The following is a 19,950-nucleotide window of genomic DNA, read 5'->3' as shown; positions in this document are numbered from 1 at the left end:
TTTTGGAACGGGCACACTTGCAGACCGGTTTCGGACTCCTTAGCCACCCGTCAGTGCAAGATAGTGGCTATCATCGACCTAAAGTCAATGATATTCCATAATTGAAATCCCCCCCCATGCCCCCTCCCGGGTTGAGTGCCCTGAAGAAGAAGCTTCCCCCCAGCTAGTTAGCGAGGAGAAGCTACTACCTCACTCCATCCACCCCCGCTCTCCGAACGTCCTTAATTTACTGATGGGCACTTCAGCAAGATTGACATCTGACTTCTTTTGGTCGAAAGTCAGCCTTTAGGTGCTATTCTTTCGCGCTCGGTAAAATATTTTGTCATGGCTATTCCTAACTGAATATTCGCATGGGGGCCCCCAAAAACTAACCAGCGGCTATTGTTGTTAGCGTCGAGCGTTCCTCAGTGAATCTAAAGATAAGTGAATCGCGGTCGAGTTGTTATGCGGTGAACTTGCTGAAAGAAAGTCTGATTAATATGCTTACCGGACTCGTGGGGGCGGTCGTAGATTCTGTTTTGTCGGTCTTGGGTGTTTGTCCCTTTCTCAACGCGTGTTCTCTCATATACACGTCCACATATTGCGTGTCCAGGTCTAAGTCTCTGTATATAAATCTGTTGGGGATGTAGTACGATGCGTTCACGGCGGCTCTTACGCTCGCGTTCATGAACGACTGTATCTTCTTCCTTTATGTCTGTGCGCACTGGCCCCAGGCAGTGCAGGCGTACAGTATTATGAGAACGGTTTTGATCATCAGCAACTTCACTTTCAACCCCATGTTGCGTCTGCTATGATTGGTGCCAGTCGTGGCGTGTCTGGCCATTCCAATTCTCTGCCGTACATGAGACTGAAATGTTAATCTCCTGTCTAAGGTGACCCCCAGGTATGTCGCTTTGTTGGTCCACGGAATCTCTTGTCCGTTGAAGGTGGCGTTGCCTTCCGGTTGTACACGCCTGCGAGTGAATAGTATGGCTTGACTCTTGTCAGGGTTTATACTGATCTTCCACAGGTTGGCCCACTCCTCTAATATGTCTGCCTGTTGCTGCAAATACCTCGTGACTTGCGCTTGGCTCGATGATCTCGCCAGCAGGGCTGCGTAGAGCGACAACTTGTTAATGTTGTTCTCTGGCTTGGGCACGTCCGCTGTGTATACGGAGAAGAGGTGTGGCGAAAGGACTGCTCCTTGCGGGATCCCTGCTTCCAGTAGTCGACTTGTTGATAATTCGTTTCCTACTCTGCAACGGCATCGCCTGACAGCTAGAAAAGACTGAATTAATCTTACCATTGGTTTTGTGTATCCAAAATCGCTCATCTTGACCAGTAGTCCGTCATGCCAAACTCTATCGAACGCCTTGGAGACGTCTAAGAAGATAGCTCCGGTGTTGTGTCCTTTGCCGAAGTTGAAGCCTTCGGTCGCAAAGTCTACTACCCTCAGGACTTGTAGCTCTGTTGAGTGTTCTGATCTAAAACCGAATTGTTCGTCCGGGAGGATTCCTAGTTCTCTGGTTTGTTCTTCGAGTCTCTTCACGTTCCGCCACTTTGCTTTTGGAAGGCAGTAAGCTAATTGGCCTATGATTGTCTGGGAACAGGTGGTTCTTCTTGGGCTTCGGGATGTGGATAACCGTTGCCTTTTTGAACGGGTACGGGAAGTGCTACAATCTGAGTATAGCATTCTCCATGCAGACTGGTCTTCAGTATTCAATTTTTTCAATCTTCCACAGGTTGGCCCACTCCTCTAATATGTCTGCCTGTTGCTGCAAATATCTCGTGACATGCGCTGGGCTCGATGATCTCGCCAGCAGGGCTGCGTAGATGTGTGGCGAAAGGACTGCTCCTTGCGGGACCCCTTCTTCCAGTAGTCGACTTGTTGATAATTCGTGTCCTACTCTGCAACGGCATCGCCTGTCAGCTAGAAAAGACTGAATTAATCTCACCATTGGTTTTGTGTATCCAAAATCGCTCAACTTGGCCAGTAGTCCGTCATGCCAAACTCTGTCGAACGCCTTGGAGACGTCTAAGAAGATATCTCCGGTGTTGTGTCCTTTGCCGAGATTGAAGCCTTCGGTCGCAAAGTCTACTACCCTCAGGACTTGTAGCTCTGTTGAGTGTTCTGATCAAAAACCGAATTGTTCGTCCGGGAGGATGACACGTTCCGCCACTTTGTTTATGGAAGGAGGTAAGCTAATTAGCCTATGATTGTCTAAGAACAGGTGGTTCTTCTTGGGCTTCGGGATGTGGATAACCGTTGCCTTTTTGAACGGGTCGGGAAGTGCTGCAACCTGCTTATAGCATTTATGATGTTGGTTATGGCTGCTATACCCTTGCGTGGTAGGACTTTCAGTGCCACGTTTGTTATTCGGTCCGGGCCTGGTGCTTTCCGAGTGGATAGATGTCTTTCACTTCCTCGGGAGATGTCGGGGCCAGGAGTTACGCGTTGCCTGTTCTTTGTCTTATTCTTCGTACCGTTCTTTCCACCTGTCTCTCATTTCGTCTACTTCGTCCGTGAACGGGACGTCGTTCTCTCTGCACTGTCTTTCGAAGTTGTCCGCGAATGCTTCCGCCTTCTCCTGGTCAGTGTAGATGATTCTTTGCTCGCCGTGTATTAGCGGGCATGGCTGTTGAGGTCCATTTCTGAATACTGAAAGTACTCATATGCAGGAAATTATAACAATTTTTTTCACAAGCACTAAAAAAGTTACAATATTGAAATTAACCTGACGTTTTGTACTACCAAAAAGACACTTAGCCAAAAATTTATTTGGTGAACCCCATGGTTGTAAGGGGGGGAAACGCAACCCCTAAAATTTATTTCCAATGCAACTTTTTGTCATATTGTTTGTTTACCATTTAAAAATTTATTTCCGATACCCTGTTTCATTCTAAACAAAAAATGTCTCCAGGGTCTTTTGCCCAAAATAAACCAGTTCGCAGCAAAAAATTATTTTACGAACAACTACAGAGATACATCGTCATAAATGCGAAAATACGAAACTAATCTATCCAGTAGGTCGCTATTAGCGATAGTGACAATTAAATTAGTATGACTCTGTTTGTGAATTTTCGAAATTGAATTAATACTAATTGTGTGTTGTTGTTCTGTTCTTGATTTGTTTCTTTAATAATTCAAACATTAAAATGGCATACACAAATGAGGAAATGGCTGATATGCATTACGTTTACGGTCTGTTGCAGGGAAATGCGTTAGAAACTTCTAGAAGATATATGCTGAAATGTATCCTCAACGGCAGCATAGAATATTTGCTTGACTTCATCAACGAGAAAATTGACAGAACTGTGAACCCTATGCCTACTATTTTTTCACTTATTTTGCATCTGAATCAGAGCAGAAATAAAAAAAAAATTGATGGAATGATGAGTAAAGGTGATGAGCGGAAAAAGAATAGAAAGTAAATAATCTGTGAGTAAATTTTGTAATTATATGTGAATAAACTGACATGACAACTAGTTTGTTTGTAACTGGTTTTGAATATTCCCTCTTATTTTTCGTGTTTGTTATTTTTATTGCAGAGCATCCAACAATCAAATGAAAGTAGAATATATCAATTATGCCTCACATTATTCGAAACTGAATGCAAATTCGCATTTGCACTATCTACTTCCTTTATTATCCTTCCCCTTCCGCAAATGAAAGTTCAAATATCGATTAACATTTCTCGAATTCGCGTCTTCGATGATTGTTGTCATAATTTCAAAAGCCGTTTAGCAGCTTTCCGCTGATGTGCTAAAACCTGAATCAGAATGAGGTGTTCAACCAGTGCTCTTTAGTTTATCAATCAGTCATTCTGTGCATTCATAAGTCGAAGATGTTTTTTCCACAAGTGAATAAAGTTTATCTCTCAATGTCTGCAGGTGAGACGTAAAATATAGATTGCTAATTGTCGGTCAGAGAGATTAAAACAAAATGTAATAGCTGTTCACAGTTCACAAAACAAAAACGTTTATGGAGTGTACAAGATTGTTAAATTACTAGTAAAAACAAATACTGATTGGACAATTGAAAAAATATAAGGTAAAACAGTGTAGAATTTTTACAATTAATTTTATTTTCAAAGCGTTTCGCTACACATAATCTCCATCAGTTACTGGTGCATCAAACTATTCTTTCTAGGAAGTTAGTTAATATGTATTTACAGGGTGTATCAATGATGAACTGCCCCTCATTCAGGAAGAATAAGTTTTAATTTTCCTCTTTGAAGATGATCACTTGGTGATCGAAATACTTGTCGAGGTGTAAAAATAACGATTTGGTGTTGGGAAAAAACTCCAGTAATATTGATTACTACACCAAAGGTTCCAAACAGTGCATCATAAGTACAAAACATACACATTAAACATACACAAAAAATACACATTAAAAATGCAAAGCATTAAAACTTGCAGTTGAAAAATTCACTTACGTCATGAGGGCAGAGATTAACCAGCAGTCCTTTCATACTTATTTTGAATTTAATCATATGTAATTCCCTCATATGGTGGTAGATGGTTGAAGAGCCTTATTGCCATAGTAAAAAAGCTTTTATTCAGTAATTGCCAGTCGATGTTGTGGCATAAAAAGATTGTGGCAATTTCTGGTCAAATACTCATGGTTGTGATTAACTTGAGGGGTGTTATTTTGTGTCTTGTTATCCAGCGTGACTCACGGTCGATGGTAGGTTAGACGTTTCTGGAAAACGCAAAGCATGATTTTTCTGAAAATTTCACCTCTCACATTTCCTTACCTGTTCTATCGATCTAAAATATTTTCAGCATTGCGGCATTGCCACTTCCATCAAAAAGTCCTAGCAACTTAATTTTTTGAAAAGGAACACCCCGTATATTGATACATTTTTGGAATCGCTCTGGTATTTTAATACTTTTTTGTTAATAATGTCCTATACCTATCGCTATCTGTTTTTGAGATAAAAAATAAATTGTGCTAAATATGGTCCAAAACATAATTAAGTACATCAGTACTCTCAATTCATGAAAAGTTGATATTTTGATGATAGTTTGGACAAACTTGAAATATTCAAATAACACTAAGAAATCGACTCCATATCATACAGGGCGTGCTAAAATTACTATTATTTCCATTGTGCATAAAAATAGTCAAAAGTTCATTTTTTCAAATGAACCCCCCTGTATATCACTCAGTGAATTGAAAGACGGTGAAAAATGCTTCAAGATGATATATCATGTCCCTATACCTAAATCGTCAGGTTTTCTCAATAAAGTCGCTTCTTCTAGAAACATTATTTTTTTTTTAGAATTTGGATTTAGGTAGCAGTGGAATTATCAAGCTTATAGCAGTTCGGTTACTTTTATAAGTAATTTACAAAGAGTTATGGACGATGTTTCGAATCATCTTCCAAAATGAATGCAAATATCGATTATTCAAACGAAGTTCTTATGAAATTATTTATTATACACATGAACAAAGTGATCAAATCATTGTCAGAACGTGTAAAAAATTCAAATAATTTAGATAATATCACATACACGGATCAAATACCCGGAAAAACCAGTTCAGCATATATATATATATATATATATATATATATATATATATATATATATATATATATATATATATATATATATATATCGAAAATCGGGATTTTTTATTAGCGATTTTCTTATTGAAAAAATCAATATTAAATTCTACAAAAAGGATTTGAAGCTTTATATCTTCTATTAATCATCTGCGACCGCTTTCGACAGTTGGTAGTACTCTCATCTTCTAGGCACTCCTCAAACTTTGAGGAGACTAGACTTACTCGACTTGGCTGGACAGGTAGGTTTTTTCACTAAATTTAAATTTATTATTGCACATCAGTATTGACTACTATTCTGTTTACTTTATATACTATATATTTCAAATTTTAAGGAAAGAAAAATGTAGCGTGGCGTCTCTTTCGTTGCCTCAAAAAGAATCCCGTTGTTGATAAAAAATTTGAAAATCTATCTCGTTCCCCTAGTTACCATCTATCAATTTTCACATATAAAAATTTTCAATTTCATCAGGAAAATTATCTATTCTACTAATTTAACATTGGCTCTCAAATTGAGATACATTTTCATTTTATAGTTTCGTACAAAAATAGTTAACCTCACTTCTATATAAATATAAATATTTTCCAAAAGCATCACTTGATGTCAGTTTCTAAGGAAGTAATTCACAACAATAAATTTTGAATTTTACATCATTCCTAAATAATAACAATTAGTTTATTATGTCTTTTTCGTTTTTTCATCACAGATGTTAATTTAATTTTATCTGACATTTTTTTCTAACCTATATCGGTTATCAGTTTTTCGTATTTCGATGCATTTTGATGTGAGAATCTTCATATTTGAATTTCCCACTCTTATTTGCTTGTTTCCGGTCCAAGTTGTGGGTTTAAATATATGTACAGGGTGTCCTTGCTGTATTTTTATATCTGAATTCCTTCGTGATGTTTTTGAAATTCCCATACGCTGTTGTATTTCGAGTCTTTCATAACAGTACATATGTGTATTTTTGTGTCTGTATATGTATGTATATATGTGTGTATATGTGTATATGTCTGCGTATATGAATATATACTCTATGATATCTATATAAAAAGGTTATTGTTTCTCTTTTAACCCCACGCACAAGGATATATCCTTTTGTGGGTTAACGGTTATATTTACCATATATTTATTCATTTACTTATTTATACAATTATTGTATTACACAATCATGTTTATGGAAATATATTATTATTATTATAAATGAAAATTTTTAATGCCTTGGCATTGAAAATATCACTTCTGTGATCGAAAAATGTCACTAAAATTGATGTCTGATGCCAATCAGAGCAAAAATTTTCATGCAAAATATATACGTATTGAATAATTTCAGTATCATGAAATTTCAATGGTTTCTATAGTGTAATTTTGATGTTTAGATTCAAGAAGTATTTTCTAAACTCGCCGAATTGTTTGCTCCTCTTTCATTTACGTAATTCATGGACGACTACTATAAATATGTTTTGGATTGTTATTCTAAGCAGTTGTTCAATGTTGTAGGTACTTTGATTAAGCGGGAATTCCGAGTTATTTTGACCCATGCAAGCTATCTCCATACGCGAATAATTAAAGTTGACTTTTAACATATTTCCTTGTTGATGCTTGAGAATGGGCAAAGTTGTTTTGGAGTGAGGAATTTTGAATATGATGAATAATTTAAATGAAACAGAGCGGTACTCTGGAATACTGGAACTCGCGGCCAAAGTCTAAAATGTATTAAGACTTATATGACTGGTAAATAACAATCTGTTAAGGTTAGGCTCAAATCTGGAATATCATATCAACAGGTGTTCCCTAAGGTAGTGTCCTGGGTCCTACTCTCTTTCTCTTATTCGTCAACGACATCTCCAATATTAATCAACAACATTGTACTGTACAGTTTGCTGATGATACGTCCTTCTTATTGAGTTCTTCTTCTTGAGTTCTTCTTCTTGTGAAGGGTTATCTGATCAGGCTGATATTGCAGTTGCTAATATGCTTAATTATTGCGCAAGAAACAGCCTCGTACTAAATAGTAATGAATCAAATACCATTGTTTTCTCGCTTAGAGAAATGGACTGCAGTATATTGGTTAGAGCTAATACTAAATCTATTGTGCAGAAAAAATAAGTCAATTTCTCAAGGTTGAACATTGACACCTAATTATCCTTAAATGATGATATTGACTCTATTTCTATAAAATCATCCAAGCAGTGTTTCGTTATTTGGAATCTCAGAAGTTCTGTCCCCATAAATATTTTATTAAGCTACTACCTACTATGCCTATGTTCACTCAAGTCCAAATTATTGTTTGGTCTGCTACGGTAACAGCAGTAAATTGAATGATCTGTTGATTGCTCAAAAAAAGATACTAACAACCACGTGTTTTAAAAAATATGGTGATTCTTGTAAGCAGTTATTTACTGCAGTTACAAATTTTATCTGATATATCCATGTATACATATTTTGAATAGTTGTCACTTACATTAAGAATCATTACCATGATTTTCAGCAAAGGGATACTATCCGCATAGCTGCTGGTTATACTCTCGGACAAAATTATAATCTGATAGTTCGTGTACACAAATTAACATCGGTATCAAACGGACGTCATGTTATGTCTATAAAAATATTTAACATTCATTAAGAAAATTTCAAATCCCATTAATTTCAAAAATAGCGTTAAAATATTCTCTTCAAAAATGCCTTTTATTCACTTGATGAACATTTTCAAACTGATCTGGCTGCTTGACATCACGATTGTTTGCTTGTTTACTATTCTACTGTTTATACTATGTTTTTGAGGATCCAGATATTTACTGTCTAATAAAATTATTACAATGTGTTAAAACAACGATAAAATTAAAATAAATACAACAAAAAAAATTAATTGGCGCTCCGGGGCGACTTCATTGATTCCAGTGGCGCATTTGCTTTTTCAGCTGCAGGAAAACCCAAAAAAACCTGCAGCACCACATCATCTGAAGATCTTGATCTAACAATGTCCTCTCTCTCATAAAACAAAATGTAGGGTGTCTCCAGAGGCTCCAATAAATTCAATGCATCGCCAGAACACTTCGTGACACGACTATCGTCAAACTTAAACCAGTCCGTTTCTTCTTTGACCAAGGCGTAATAATGACCACATTCAACGCCAGAACCACAGTGAACAATGACTGCATGAATATTATAACAGTGGTCTGCTAGGTTAAAATGTTCATGTTTTTTATATATTGTTTTATATAATTATCTCCTACATCTACTATTGACTTAAACATTTTCTTATGTATGTTCCATATTTTATCCCTTGATATTTTTCAACTTCAATCTTTACTGTGCATATGACGATTTCCATGCTTGTAAAAAAGTCTTAAGAAAAATAAAGTATTGTATTGTATATATCAGAAATACGTCACGGATTGTGGCTGCTCATAGTTTCGAGATTCAACTCAGTACACCTCAAATTTCACTGTTTAAAAATTCTTTCATTTCAAGAACGGCGTTTATATGGAATACACTTCTTGAGAACGGTTTTTCTAAATGGATTTATTCTCCAGCGATTCAAATCCAATGTGAATCGCTACTTTCGCACAGACATCGCTCTCAGAGCACCCTGAGGATTTTCCTGTAGTGCTTGTGTTTCGTCCACTCGAATACTCACCGCAGTTGACCGAGGATCGAAGAGAGGAGTTGCTGGGTGTAGAGAGAACCTGATCATCGATAGATGTGTAACACACGACTCTATGCAGTTGAAGCCTAACCTCTCTATGGCTTGGATCCATTATTTGAAGCAACATCGGATGAGCTCATTTTGCATTTGCTCAGATGCCTTGCAATAGTGATATTCCTTGAAGAACTGATTCCACTCAGGCCAACTCGCTTCACCATAACATCTGCTCAGGGTAGAGTCCAAACAGAGGGGGTCAATTTCAGAAGGGGTGTATTTCAGGGCGACTCCCTTAGTCGCTTACTTCCATGCACCTCACTATCGCCATCATCTGTTGCACTCAGTAAAACCAGAGGCTTAAGGTCAACCATTTGTTTTATGTGGATGATCCTGAACTTTAGGCCTCTGAAGAAAAATATCTCCATCAGTCCTTGCGGATGGTGGAAGAGTACACGAATGCTATCGCTATGAAATTCGGGACTACGGAGAGGATGTGCAGCTCGTAGATGGAAGCACCATCTAGATTCCAGAGAGACGCATACTCACCTCGGGGTGGAACAAGGTCACTCGCAAGAGGTAACGGCAGTAAGGAACTCCCTCCGCAGCAAGTATCAGCACAAACTGCGGCAGATCTGGTCATCGGAACTGTTGGAGTAGAACAAAGTTGCTGCTATTCCAATCTCATTCAATTTGTTTGGAGTAGTTGAGTCAACAAAGGAGATGCTGTATCAACTCGAAGTTAAGACCCAAAAATGAGGCATATCTATGAGAAAGAGAAAGGAGCAAGGAAGAGTGTACTGAGCATCTTAAAAATATTGAAATATAGAAGAAATTCAACATATCAAAATAGACTGGCAAATTGGTAACACCAACGCCACCAAGATGTGTATGCCCTCATAAACATACTACATGAACATTCAAGAACCCCCTGCTTGTAATGCCATTATTTTTGTGCCATAACACTCCTATTATCAAACTCATCCATCAGTATCTACATTCCAGCTTCTATCCTGATGATAATCAACGGAATTTCACTTTCCTGGTCATCCCCGTCAATGCCAAAACTCACCAACTGCACAACCAATCCATTCGGAAGAGACATCTCCACATCCGAAGTCACTTGGATTTCCTCCTTGGTACCAATAGGGGCTTCAGTGGGGCCTTTCCTCTTCGGTTGGATGACGAATAAGTTTGGAAGGAAATTCACCATTCTGTCGTTTGGAGTACCGTTTCTGATATCGTACCTGATGATGGCGTTCTCTACCACGGTGGAGGTATTCTACGTTGCTAGATTCGTTGTGGGGGTGACTCTAGGAGGGTGTTTCACGGTACTGCCTAACTATTTAGGGGAAGTAGCGGAGAAGAGGAACAGGTAAGATTCCATTTGATTTCTTCAAGAGTTGCAGTGGTTAGGTCAGGTACAAATTGAGTGGGCCTATTCGACCCTCCACCGCAACCCGCAAGGAGTTATTGTGGTTCACACTTAATCACATTCGAGAAACAACAAATTTTGAATAACATTAACATCTAAACTAACGAATTGCACTGAATTAAGTGTTGGAAATGGCCTCCTTCGGCTTCAATACAACCGTCTAGCCGCCGCATCATTGAATTTCGCACTCTTCTGAAAATACCTGGCGTATTTTTTATTGTCACATATATTAATGAGCTTATTCCGTGAATCCTCGTCACTTTGAATAGCAGTTTTCTATACCAACGCTTTAAGGTGTCTCCAGAGAAAATGATCTAAGAGATTCATTTCGGGCGAGCGAGGTGGCCATGGGTGTGGGCCTGCTCTCCTAATCCAGCAATTATGGTCATTTTCATCCAAAAATTGACGTGCCACTACACTAAAGAGTGGTGGAGCACCATCGTGCATGTACCACATACAGAATCTTTCCATGACTGGAACTTCCTTTAAAAGTCCAGGTGAAACAAATTCTAAAAACCTTCGGTATTCTTCACCATCAAGTCTAGGTGAAAGGAAGTGAGGCCCAATGGGATGGTCACCGACAATTCCAACTGAAATATTGAAATAAAACTGTTCTTGAAAATTATTTTCTACCAAGGCGTGTGGATTATTTTTGGCCCAAATGTGATTGTTGTGGAAGTTAATAATTAAATTGCGAGAAAAAGAAGCTTCATCTGTAAACAATATCCGACTTAGGAAACCTGGATTTCTTCTTATTTTACCGCGTAACCAATTAGAAAAAGCTAGTCTTACAGGCAAATCTCTGGGCAATAGAGCTTGCACACGTTGCATGTGATACGGATATAGCTGCTGGCCTCTTAAAATCTGCTACACTGTGACATGGGTAATATTCAGTTCCTCAGCTATTTTCCGAGTACTGGTATGAGGATTTTTTTCGATCTCACTCAAAACAGCTTCTTCAATTCGAATTGTTCGTACCGTTGCAGGCCTCCCAATGACAACCGTCGATCTTTTAAAGCTGCCTGTTTAAGAAAGTCGTGCATGGAGACGTACAACAGTTCTTCTATTAGGCATTACACGCTGAGGAAATCTTTCATGGTAAATGAAATTGAACCATGTCTTACAAAAATGGTTCGAAAAATTAACACTAAACACACTTTTCATAACAATTATAAATTAAAAGCTTATGAAGTTGACAACTGTCAAGTTGTTTATTAAATGCTGCAATCGTTTTCCAAGGCAACCCTTCATTATTACTTATGGTTAACGATGAGATTGGAACCTTTGGTGTGAAAGTTGAATAACTTTTTTCGAGATCAATTGCCCTAACACCAAACTGATATTTTTGCACTCGCGCGTTTCGCCAACAAAGTTACCATCCTCAGGAGAAGAAAATTGATACCTAGTCTAGTCTGGTTAGTCCTTATATAATAACAGGTAACAAATTTTAGTATTGAAGCCAGAGGAGGCCATTTCCAACACTTCATTTAGTGCAATTCGTTAGTCTAGATGTTGATGTTATTCAATATTTGTTGTTATTGTTACATAATTAGTACTTATGATGCACTGTTTGGAACCTTTGGTGTAGTAATGAATATTCCAACACCAAATCGTTATTTTTAACACCTCGACACTTGTTTCGATCACCAATTGATCATCTTCAAAGAGGAAGATTAAAACTGGATTTAATCTTCCTCTTTGAAGATGATCACTTGGTGATCGAAACACGTGTCCAGGTGTTAAAAATAACGATTTGGTGTTGGGAAAAAACTACAGTAATATACATAATTAGTAATGAAAAATTATAATAATAATAATTTCCGAAAGAAACATTTAATTCCTCATATTATTCCTTGTGAGGTCCAGGGATATGCAATTAGGTCAACTTTTTTTCTTAAAAACTAAGCAAGATACAAAAAAAATTCATGAGACAAAAAAGTTGTATTTCTAATTGCTCAATCCAGTGAGATAATAAAAAATTGCAATTAAGTCAGTGGCGTACATTTTTATGTAAAACATATTCGTTCAAATTCTGCTCGAGACGCCACTGGACTTAATTAATTGAATCACGTTCGGGCTGAATCAGCTCCTTAATGTTATATATACCATTGTCAAATCACAACGAAATTAGGTAAAGGATATTTAAGATATTTACGAATTACTTTTTTTTTATTTTTATTTCAACACCGTGTATCTTGAGAACGGAGGATTTGCGGACCCATGTTTATATGAACATTTCGTCTTGAAATTACCTAAAGAATCGTCTGTTGAATTTATGGTACTCAATGAACACCCTGTATAAAGCACAAATTGAGTAACTGAAATATGTATAGGAAAATATTGCATATCAAAACAAGTGCTGTAGTTTTGTGAACAATCCAGTGAAAAATATCACAACAAAGTGTGATTTGAATAAGTTATGGATCTCTATCAAGTATCGTCCAATCCCATCACAGATTTTTTGTTTCAGAGGAGCGTTGGGTTCTTGTATGGGGATAGCAGTTGCAATTGGACTGTTCTTTTCCTACTGTGTAGGACCCTACGTCAGTGTGATGGTGTTCAACCTCATAATAGCATTTCTTCCGGCCTCATTTTTGGTGATATTCTCTTTAGTTGGAGAGGAATGTGCCCACTATCATTTGAGCAGGAATGAAGTTGACATGGCCAGAGAAGTTCTTTATAGGCTTAGAGGTAAAATATTTATGATGATTCCAATATATTCCATGAAGAATGCAGAAAGATAGCCCCGCGATCATTATTTGATTTTCTCGTATACTTAGCTGGTTCGCCGTGAGTATTGCTAATATTTTTATAATTCATAGTCACGTTTATGGAAAATTTTTGGTGAAATTCCGTATAGTATAGGCAGTACCCCTAGATTTTGAAAAAAAATGGGTGTACTTGCGTATTTTGACGTATGGATTACGAATCTGTAAATGAAAATCAGCACTCTTTTCAATTTCAAGAGTTAAATACAGAGTTCTAAAGTTTCAATGAATTACAACTTTCATCACTTTTTTTACATCTCAATTCACGTTCTTTGACAGTTTTCAGTTCAATAGTCAACATTTTTTGTATAAAAACTTGATATAACAATGGTTACATTTTCTGCGACATTCTTCCATTTTGAGGTTATATACTAGGGACATTTCGACAAAAAACTGGTAACTGTCAGCGCCTGTTCGTATTCTCAATAATTTTGATTGAAATTTCATCGTAACCAGATGTTGATTTATTCCTTATATCACCAAAAACTTCAAACAGTTCATCAATATTCGAATCATTCAATTGAAGAGATTCATTGATTGTAACATTTTCTAAATTAATCAGTGGGTCATATGGTACCACAATATTATGACAGAGCTTCTGTCCAATCGAACAGTAGAATTCATTTATATCGTCTACACTGATTGGTATTTCAATATCTCTGCTCTTTTTGGTACTATTTCTCAAATCATTCATGTTGATGATGATTATTGCTTGATCTATTCGCGGGCAGATGGCGCTGTACGTAACATCCTTCGTTATTGCTTGATCTACACGCGGGCAGATGGCGCTGTACGAAAATATCAATGGTCATTTCTCTAAACCAGGGGTCTCCAAACTACAGCCCGCGGGCCAAATCCGGCCCGCCAGTGTCATCAATCCGGCCCGCGACAGCCAATGATTTACTGTCATCAATTTGGCCCGCGACACCCAATAATTACCTAATTGTTGTTACTATTGCTGTGATAAGTTGAAGAAGAAAACACAGAATGAAAATTACTCGGTTTTATTTACTTGCAAATTTATGCAAATTATCAAATTGTTCCAGTGGAAGACTCTTATAAAATTCCAACAAAGATGAATTTTGATATTTGTTCTTAAGCATATCACTGCACCGTAAATCAATAATTTCCATTTGGACTTCCGGAGCCAGGGTTTCAATGTCAGAATCACAAGGATTTTGAAAAAGCTTAATTTCATTCGCAATGACATCAAAATCTGGAAAACGAGTATCAAAATTCATCTTCAAAGCACTCAAAGTTTCGATTGCAAAATTGACGAGAAATTCAGTCTCTGTAGTGTGGCTGAATATTTCACATGTTTCAAGATGTGTGAAACATTTTTTACGTAATTGCGATTGAAATAGTATCATTTTCTGCCTGAAGGATTTGATATTGGTGTATAAATCAGAAAGAAGCTGATTTTCTCCTTGCAATCTCAAATTCAGTTCGTTCATATGATTTGTCAAATCGACATAGAAGGCTAACTTCCACATCCATTCACTATTTTCTAAATCGGCAAAAGGGTGCTGCTTCTTATTTAAAAAAATCGATCTCTGCTCGAAGTTCAAAAAAGCGCTTAAGGACTTTTCCGCAACTAAGCCAACGTACGGCAGTATGATATGGTAAATCATTTTCTCCAATCTGTTGAATAAACTCGCGGAATTGTCGGTGATTCAGCCCAGTGGATCTGATGAAGTTAACAACTGATATGACTGGTTTTAGAACTTCAGACATATCCAAACATTTTCCGCACAAGGACTGTTGATGAATGATACAATGTAAGACTAATGGTTTTGAACCACCATCATTTTCTACAGGCTTTGACAAAAATGCAACCACTCCTTTATTTTTACCATACATATTTTTGCCTCCATCAGTTGTTATAGATTTCAAATTTCTCCATCAAAGGTTTTTTTTATTAATGGCATTTTCAACTCCCTTAAAAATATCTGCCCCAGTTGTCGTGCCGTGAATACTATCAATATCAAGAAGTTCTTCATACACTTCATAGCTTTTATCTACTCCGCGAATAAAAATCAACACCTGAGCAGTATCTGACACAGCTGTTGACTCATCCAATGCTAGAGAAAACCACTCATGATATCCATTTTTGTCAGACAGTTGAGATGATATATTTTCTGCGATGTCTTGCACCCTCCGAGCCACGGTGTTTGCTGACAAACTGACACTTTTGAATAAATTTACCTTTTCGGGTCATATTTCTTCGGCTACTGCTATCAAGCTTTCCTTTATCATTTCTCCATCGGTGAATGGTTTGCCACGTTTTCCGATTTCAAGAGCCACACGAAAGCTGGCGCGGGTTGCAGACTCTTGTTCAGTATTCGCTTTGGTAAATAAAGATTGCTGCGATTTGAGTCCGCGTTTCAAAGCTTCAAATTTTTCCTTCCGCAAAATTCCTGTATAGTTGGAGTAACTTTGAAGATGTTTCGATTCATAGTGTCGTTTAATGTTATAGTCTTTGAGAACAGCTATGGTTTCATTTCAAATTAAGCATAGCGCCTTATTACTGGACTCGAATCACGAAATACTGAAAGTTCCATTTTTCTTGGAACGTTCTGCATTCACTGTCGATTTTTCGCTTCTTTTCTATACTAACAAATCACACATAAAAACAATAAGTCAAATCAAAATACTTTTATTGACGAGTGTTATTTTATTTCACAATAGACAGTTTCGCTTCCTTCGCCTTTCCTACGCAGACTAACTCGCAGTTGCGCCGCTAGCCTTTTTATATGCAATTATTACTGCCATCTCGAGGTGTTCGGAATACACTAGCTAGAACCAGAACTTTCTCGAACCAACGCGGTAATTCCAAATATTTAATTATGCCTAATGCCACCTAGCGGGTAGCTGAAAAAAATAGTACATAGTATCACTACTCGCCACTAGATGTCGTTAAGTGTTACAATACACAATAATAATTGAAATGCAAAAAAAGCGAAGTTTGCTTAGGTCACGCAGTTTGCAAGTATCCTAGTCTAGAAATATAGTTAAGGGCAGAAATTGGCCCTTGGAAAAACTGAAAAAATCATTATGGCCCAAAGGCTTCAAAGTTTGGAGACCCCTGCTCTAAACAATATACGGCTGATCGATCCCAAAATTAATATGAAATAAATATAATTTAAAAAGAACAAAAAACACGATTTCGCAGCATACGAAACTGAAAAATGAAAAATAAATATAGTTTGAAAAAAAAACTAAAAAACACGCTTTTAAAAATAAAATCGAACTAAAAAGTTGAAAATAATTTTTTTTAAAAAGCTCAAAACAATAACGAACTCTTTTTTCACAATAATAGTAGTATTTTTCGTTCGTTACTGTTTCAAGCTTATTTAAAAAAAGGATTTTTAACTTTTTAGTTCAATGTTATTCAAAAGCGTGTTTTTAGGTTTTCAAACTATATTTATTGGTAGAATAGAGTGAGATACCAAAAGATTTTTTGTGGTCCCAGTTCCTGACAGGAATCCAAAAAAAACTAACAAAAATTATAAAGTAAATCAATTTGAATTTGAAATGTTGATAGTAATCAGTGATGCCAACTATGACGAAACCGTCAAAAGCATAAAATGTAGAGATATATCACCATGAAGCAAAAAGCTAATCAGGTAATTTATAGGAAAAATGTTAATTATCAAACTGAAGGTGATGTGACAATCGAACACTTGTATTTTTCTATGATTTGTATCGTGCAGAAAAAAGTACACTCCAAATGTTGATGTTTCTTCAACCTTCCACACGAACATATGTTTCAGGTAACGCGAAAAAAGAAACAACCGACTTAGAACTAGAAGAAATCAAAGCAAGAATCGACGAAGACGGTTCCGGAAACTTCCTGGACATTTTCCGATCCAGAGGCTTCACCAAGGCCTTCGTCACAGTCATCGCCTTACTGACGTTCCAACAAGCCTGCGGCAGCTACTTGGTCTTCTTCTACAGCCAGACCCTCTTCCAGCAAATAGGAACGGATCTTCCACCCGAGATCTGCAGTATAATCCTCGGAGCAACGCTTCTTCTGAGCAGTTTCACCTCCCCGCCTGTCGTGGACAGATTCGGGAGACGAAAAACTCTGATGATGTCTACAGTCGGAATTATGGTCTCAGAAACTTTCCTGGGGGTGTACGTTTATCTGCAGGATCAAGGTGTTGATGTGTCTACCTTTAGTTTCCTGCCGCTCTTAGCTCTTACTGTATTCATTTTGATGTACAACAACGGGTTGGGGCCGTTACCCTACACTGTGATGGGGGAAATCTTCCCCTCCAAAGTGAAAGTGCCAGCTTCTGCAGTTGCGGTGTGCTTCAGCTACGTTCTGGGGTTTGTCGTGACTAAATATTTCGAGTTTTTCTTTGTTTCCTTCGGGATGGCGCAGTCGTTTTGGCTGTTCGCCTTCTGCATGGTTTTTTGTCTAGTTTTCGGGCAGTTTTATCTCATCGAGACAGGGGGAAGAGTTTAGAGGAAATCCAGGATATCCTTCGCAAATGACGCAAGAGAAGACTTATGACTTTAATTGACAGTTGGTCTAATGACTTACTGTGTAATACGAAGACAAAAATAGCAACATTCAGCAAGCAAGCAAACTCGAGAGACACTAAACTACTTGGGCTTTGTAATGCACTGTTTGGAAACTTTGGTGTAGTAATGCATATTACTGGAGTTTTTTCCCAACACCAAACCGTTATTTTAACACCTCGACACGTGTTTTGATCACCAAGTGATCTTCAAGAGGAAGATCAAACTCTTCCTCTTGAAGGTGATCGAAACACTTGTCGAGGTGTTGAAATAACCGTTTGGTTTGGGGAAAAAAACTTCAGTAATATTCTTTGCTTGGGCTTTGATTCGTCAGATCTGAGTCTTTTTGAATTTGCTAACCAGAAACGAAGAAATAGTAACTTAAGTGCGGAATATACTGTTGTTTTTCAGACGAGTGCAGGGACATCACTTCGAAATTTAACTGGCGGCCATTTTGTCAGCTGCCAAGTGATTCATGTTTAGTTTAGTTTGGCATTTCAACATAAATAGACTGACGCCTAGGCAACGCTTCCAAATTGTGCAAATTTATTTTGAAAATCATGGTTCTCTCCGTTCTATGAAACGTTTTTGCGCCACTTTCACTCTGAATAATAATACGCATCCACAGAAACGTCATACAGTGCGTACAGAATAAGTCATTATTCTATTAGTTCGAACTTCCATTCTTTAATATGATATCAATTGATTTGAATTCCCTGTGAAAAAATTAAAAAGGTTAGCTGAAAAATAACAATTATTTCAAGCAGAAAAACTGAAATTATAATCGAATAAAATACAAGCAACAACCAAAAAATAAAAATACTTCACGACATTTCGATTGTTAGTATCCACAATCATCTTCGGGTGATAACTGGACTTTTTACTCAGAGATCAGACTATTTATATGTCATTCGAGAGCTTTCACCCATTTCCTCTTCACTCTCTTCTCCGCTTCATCGGTTTTAGCGAAAGCTGACCGTTTCACGGGAGTTGGTCGTGTTCCGCTTGATTAGAGGTTTCCATATGTTGCGTATCTCTACGCTAGCTTGTCTGAATGCTTTGTTGGACGACATATACGCGGCTTCTTTGAATTTTCTCCAAAACCAGTGTTCCTCTTTGTGTATGATTTCAGCTTGAGCCCACTTGATGTTATGTTGATGAATTCGCCTTCAAACAAAGAAGAAGTCATTGCTGCTGTAGAGCGTAGCGTAGGGGAAGTCCCGAATCAGTCTGTCCGCACAGAAATTGGATATATGTCCCTTCATGGAAGTTTTTGCGGAAAGATCTTGGTTTGCGTGCTTACAAAAGCCATCTCGTGCAAGAATTGGAGCCACACGATCACCTAGCAAGGCGTAGATTCGGTGAATGGGCCAGAACAATTTTATTTAGCGATGAAGTTCACTTTTGTCTAAATAGTCTGGTTCATATGTACACGATTTAACTTTTTTTGGTGACATTTTCAGCCCTGTCCAAAAATTACGTCGAAGGTGTCATTCGATTCGTATTTTTGCCTAGAAAGTTTAAGGAAAGGAAAAATGTTACAAAAAAAAGTACATGTGACCTAGATTAAAATGGATACGTCAATAAACAAAACAGTCGTATTTTGAGTTATGATAATCCTCAAGTTTATATTAAGACACCGTTACATACAGAAAAACTGACTGTTTGGTGTGCTTTATGGACTGGTGGAGTCATTGGTCCGTACTTCTTTAAAAACGATACTGTTCAGAATGTTACAGTCAATGGTGATTGCTTAGAGCCACGATTACTGACTTTTTCGTTCATCAATTGAACAACTATGATGAACAGAAACTGTGGTTTCAACAAGACGGCGCAACTGTCACGCAGCTCGTGCCACAGTTGATTTATTGCAGGAAACATTTCGTAATCGCAAAGTTTCACGTTCCGGACCCGTGAATTGGCCGCTAGACTATTTTCTGTGGGTATATGTGAAGTCGCTAGTCTACGCGGATGAGCCCGAAACGATTGACTGGTTGGAGGACAACATTCCTCAATATTTGTGG

The 19,950-nt window shown here is 37.5% G+C and overlaps 1 protein-coding gene across 1 annotated transcript; it reads left to right on the top strand.

The window, feature by feature from the left end:
• Positions 1-3,685: 3,685 nt before the first annotated feature.
• On the top strand, positions 3,686-18,645 carry LOC111515457 (facilitated trehalose transporter Tret1-like). Its single transcript, XM_023171679.2, has 4 exons — positions 3,686-3,870; positions 10,202-10,571; positions 13,102-13,322; positions 17,173-18,645. The coding sequence occupies exons 1-4, from the start codon at positions 3,825-3,827 to the stop codon at positions 17,868-17,870; spliced, it is 1,335 nt and encodes a 444-aa protein (XP_023027447.2). The 5' UTR covers positions 3,686-3,824; the 3' UTR covers positions 17,871-18,645.
• The last annotated feature ends 1,305 nt before the right edge of the window (positions 18,646-19,950 follow it).

Source organism: Leptinotarsa decemlineata, unplaced genomic scaffold (genome assembly GCF_025532065.1).
Source record: "Leptinotarsa decemlineata unplaced genomic scaffold, Ldec_3_MD MMD2_tig00026328_RagTag_RagTag, whole genome shotgun sequence".
In the NCBI taxonomy this organism is placed as follows: Eukaryota; Metazoa; Arthropoda; class Insecta; order Coleoptera; family Chrysomelidae; genus Leptinotarsa; species Leptinotarsa decemlineata.
This window is presented reverse-complemented; position numbering and strand designations above follow the sequence as displayed.

Excerpts from the sequence above, each read along its gene's own strand:
- LOC111515457 (XM_023171679.2), top strand. The coding sequence starts at position 3,825 with ATGTTTTTTCCACAAGTGAATAAAGTTTATCTCTCAATGTCTGCAG. Across the intron at positions 10,572-13,101 it reads GTAGCGGAGAAGAGGAACAG|AGGAGCGTTGGGTTCTTGTA; the intron begins GTAAGATTCCAT and ends TTTTTGTTTCAG. Across the intron at positions 13,323-17,172 it reads AGTTCTTTATAGGCTTAGAG|GTAACGCGAAAAAAGAAACA; the intron begins GTAAAATATTTA and ends CATATGTTTCAG.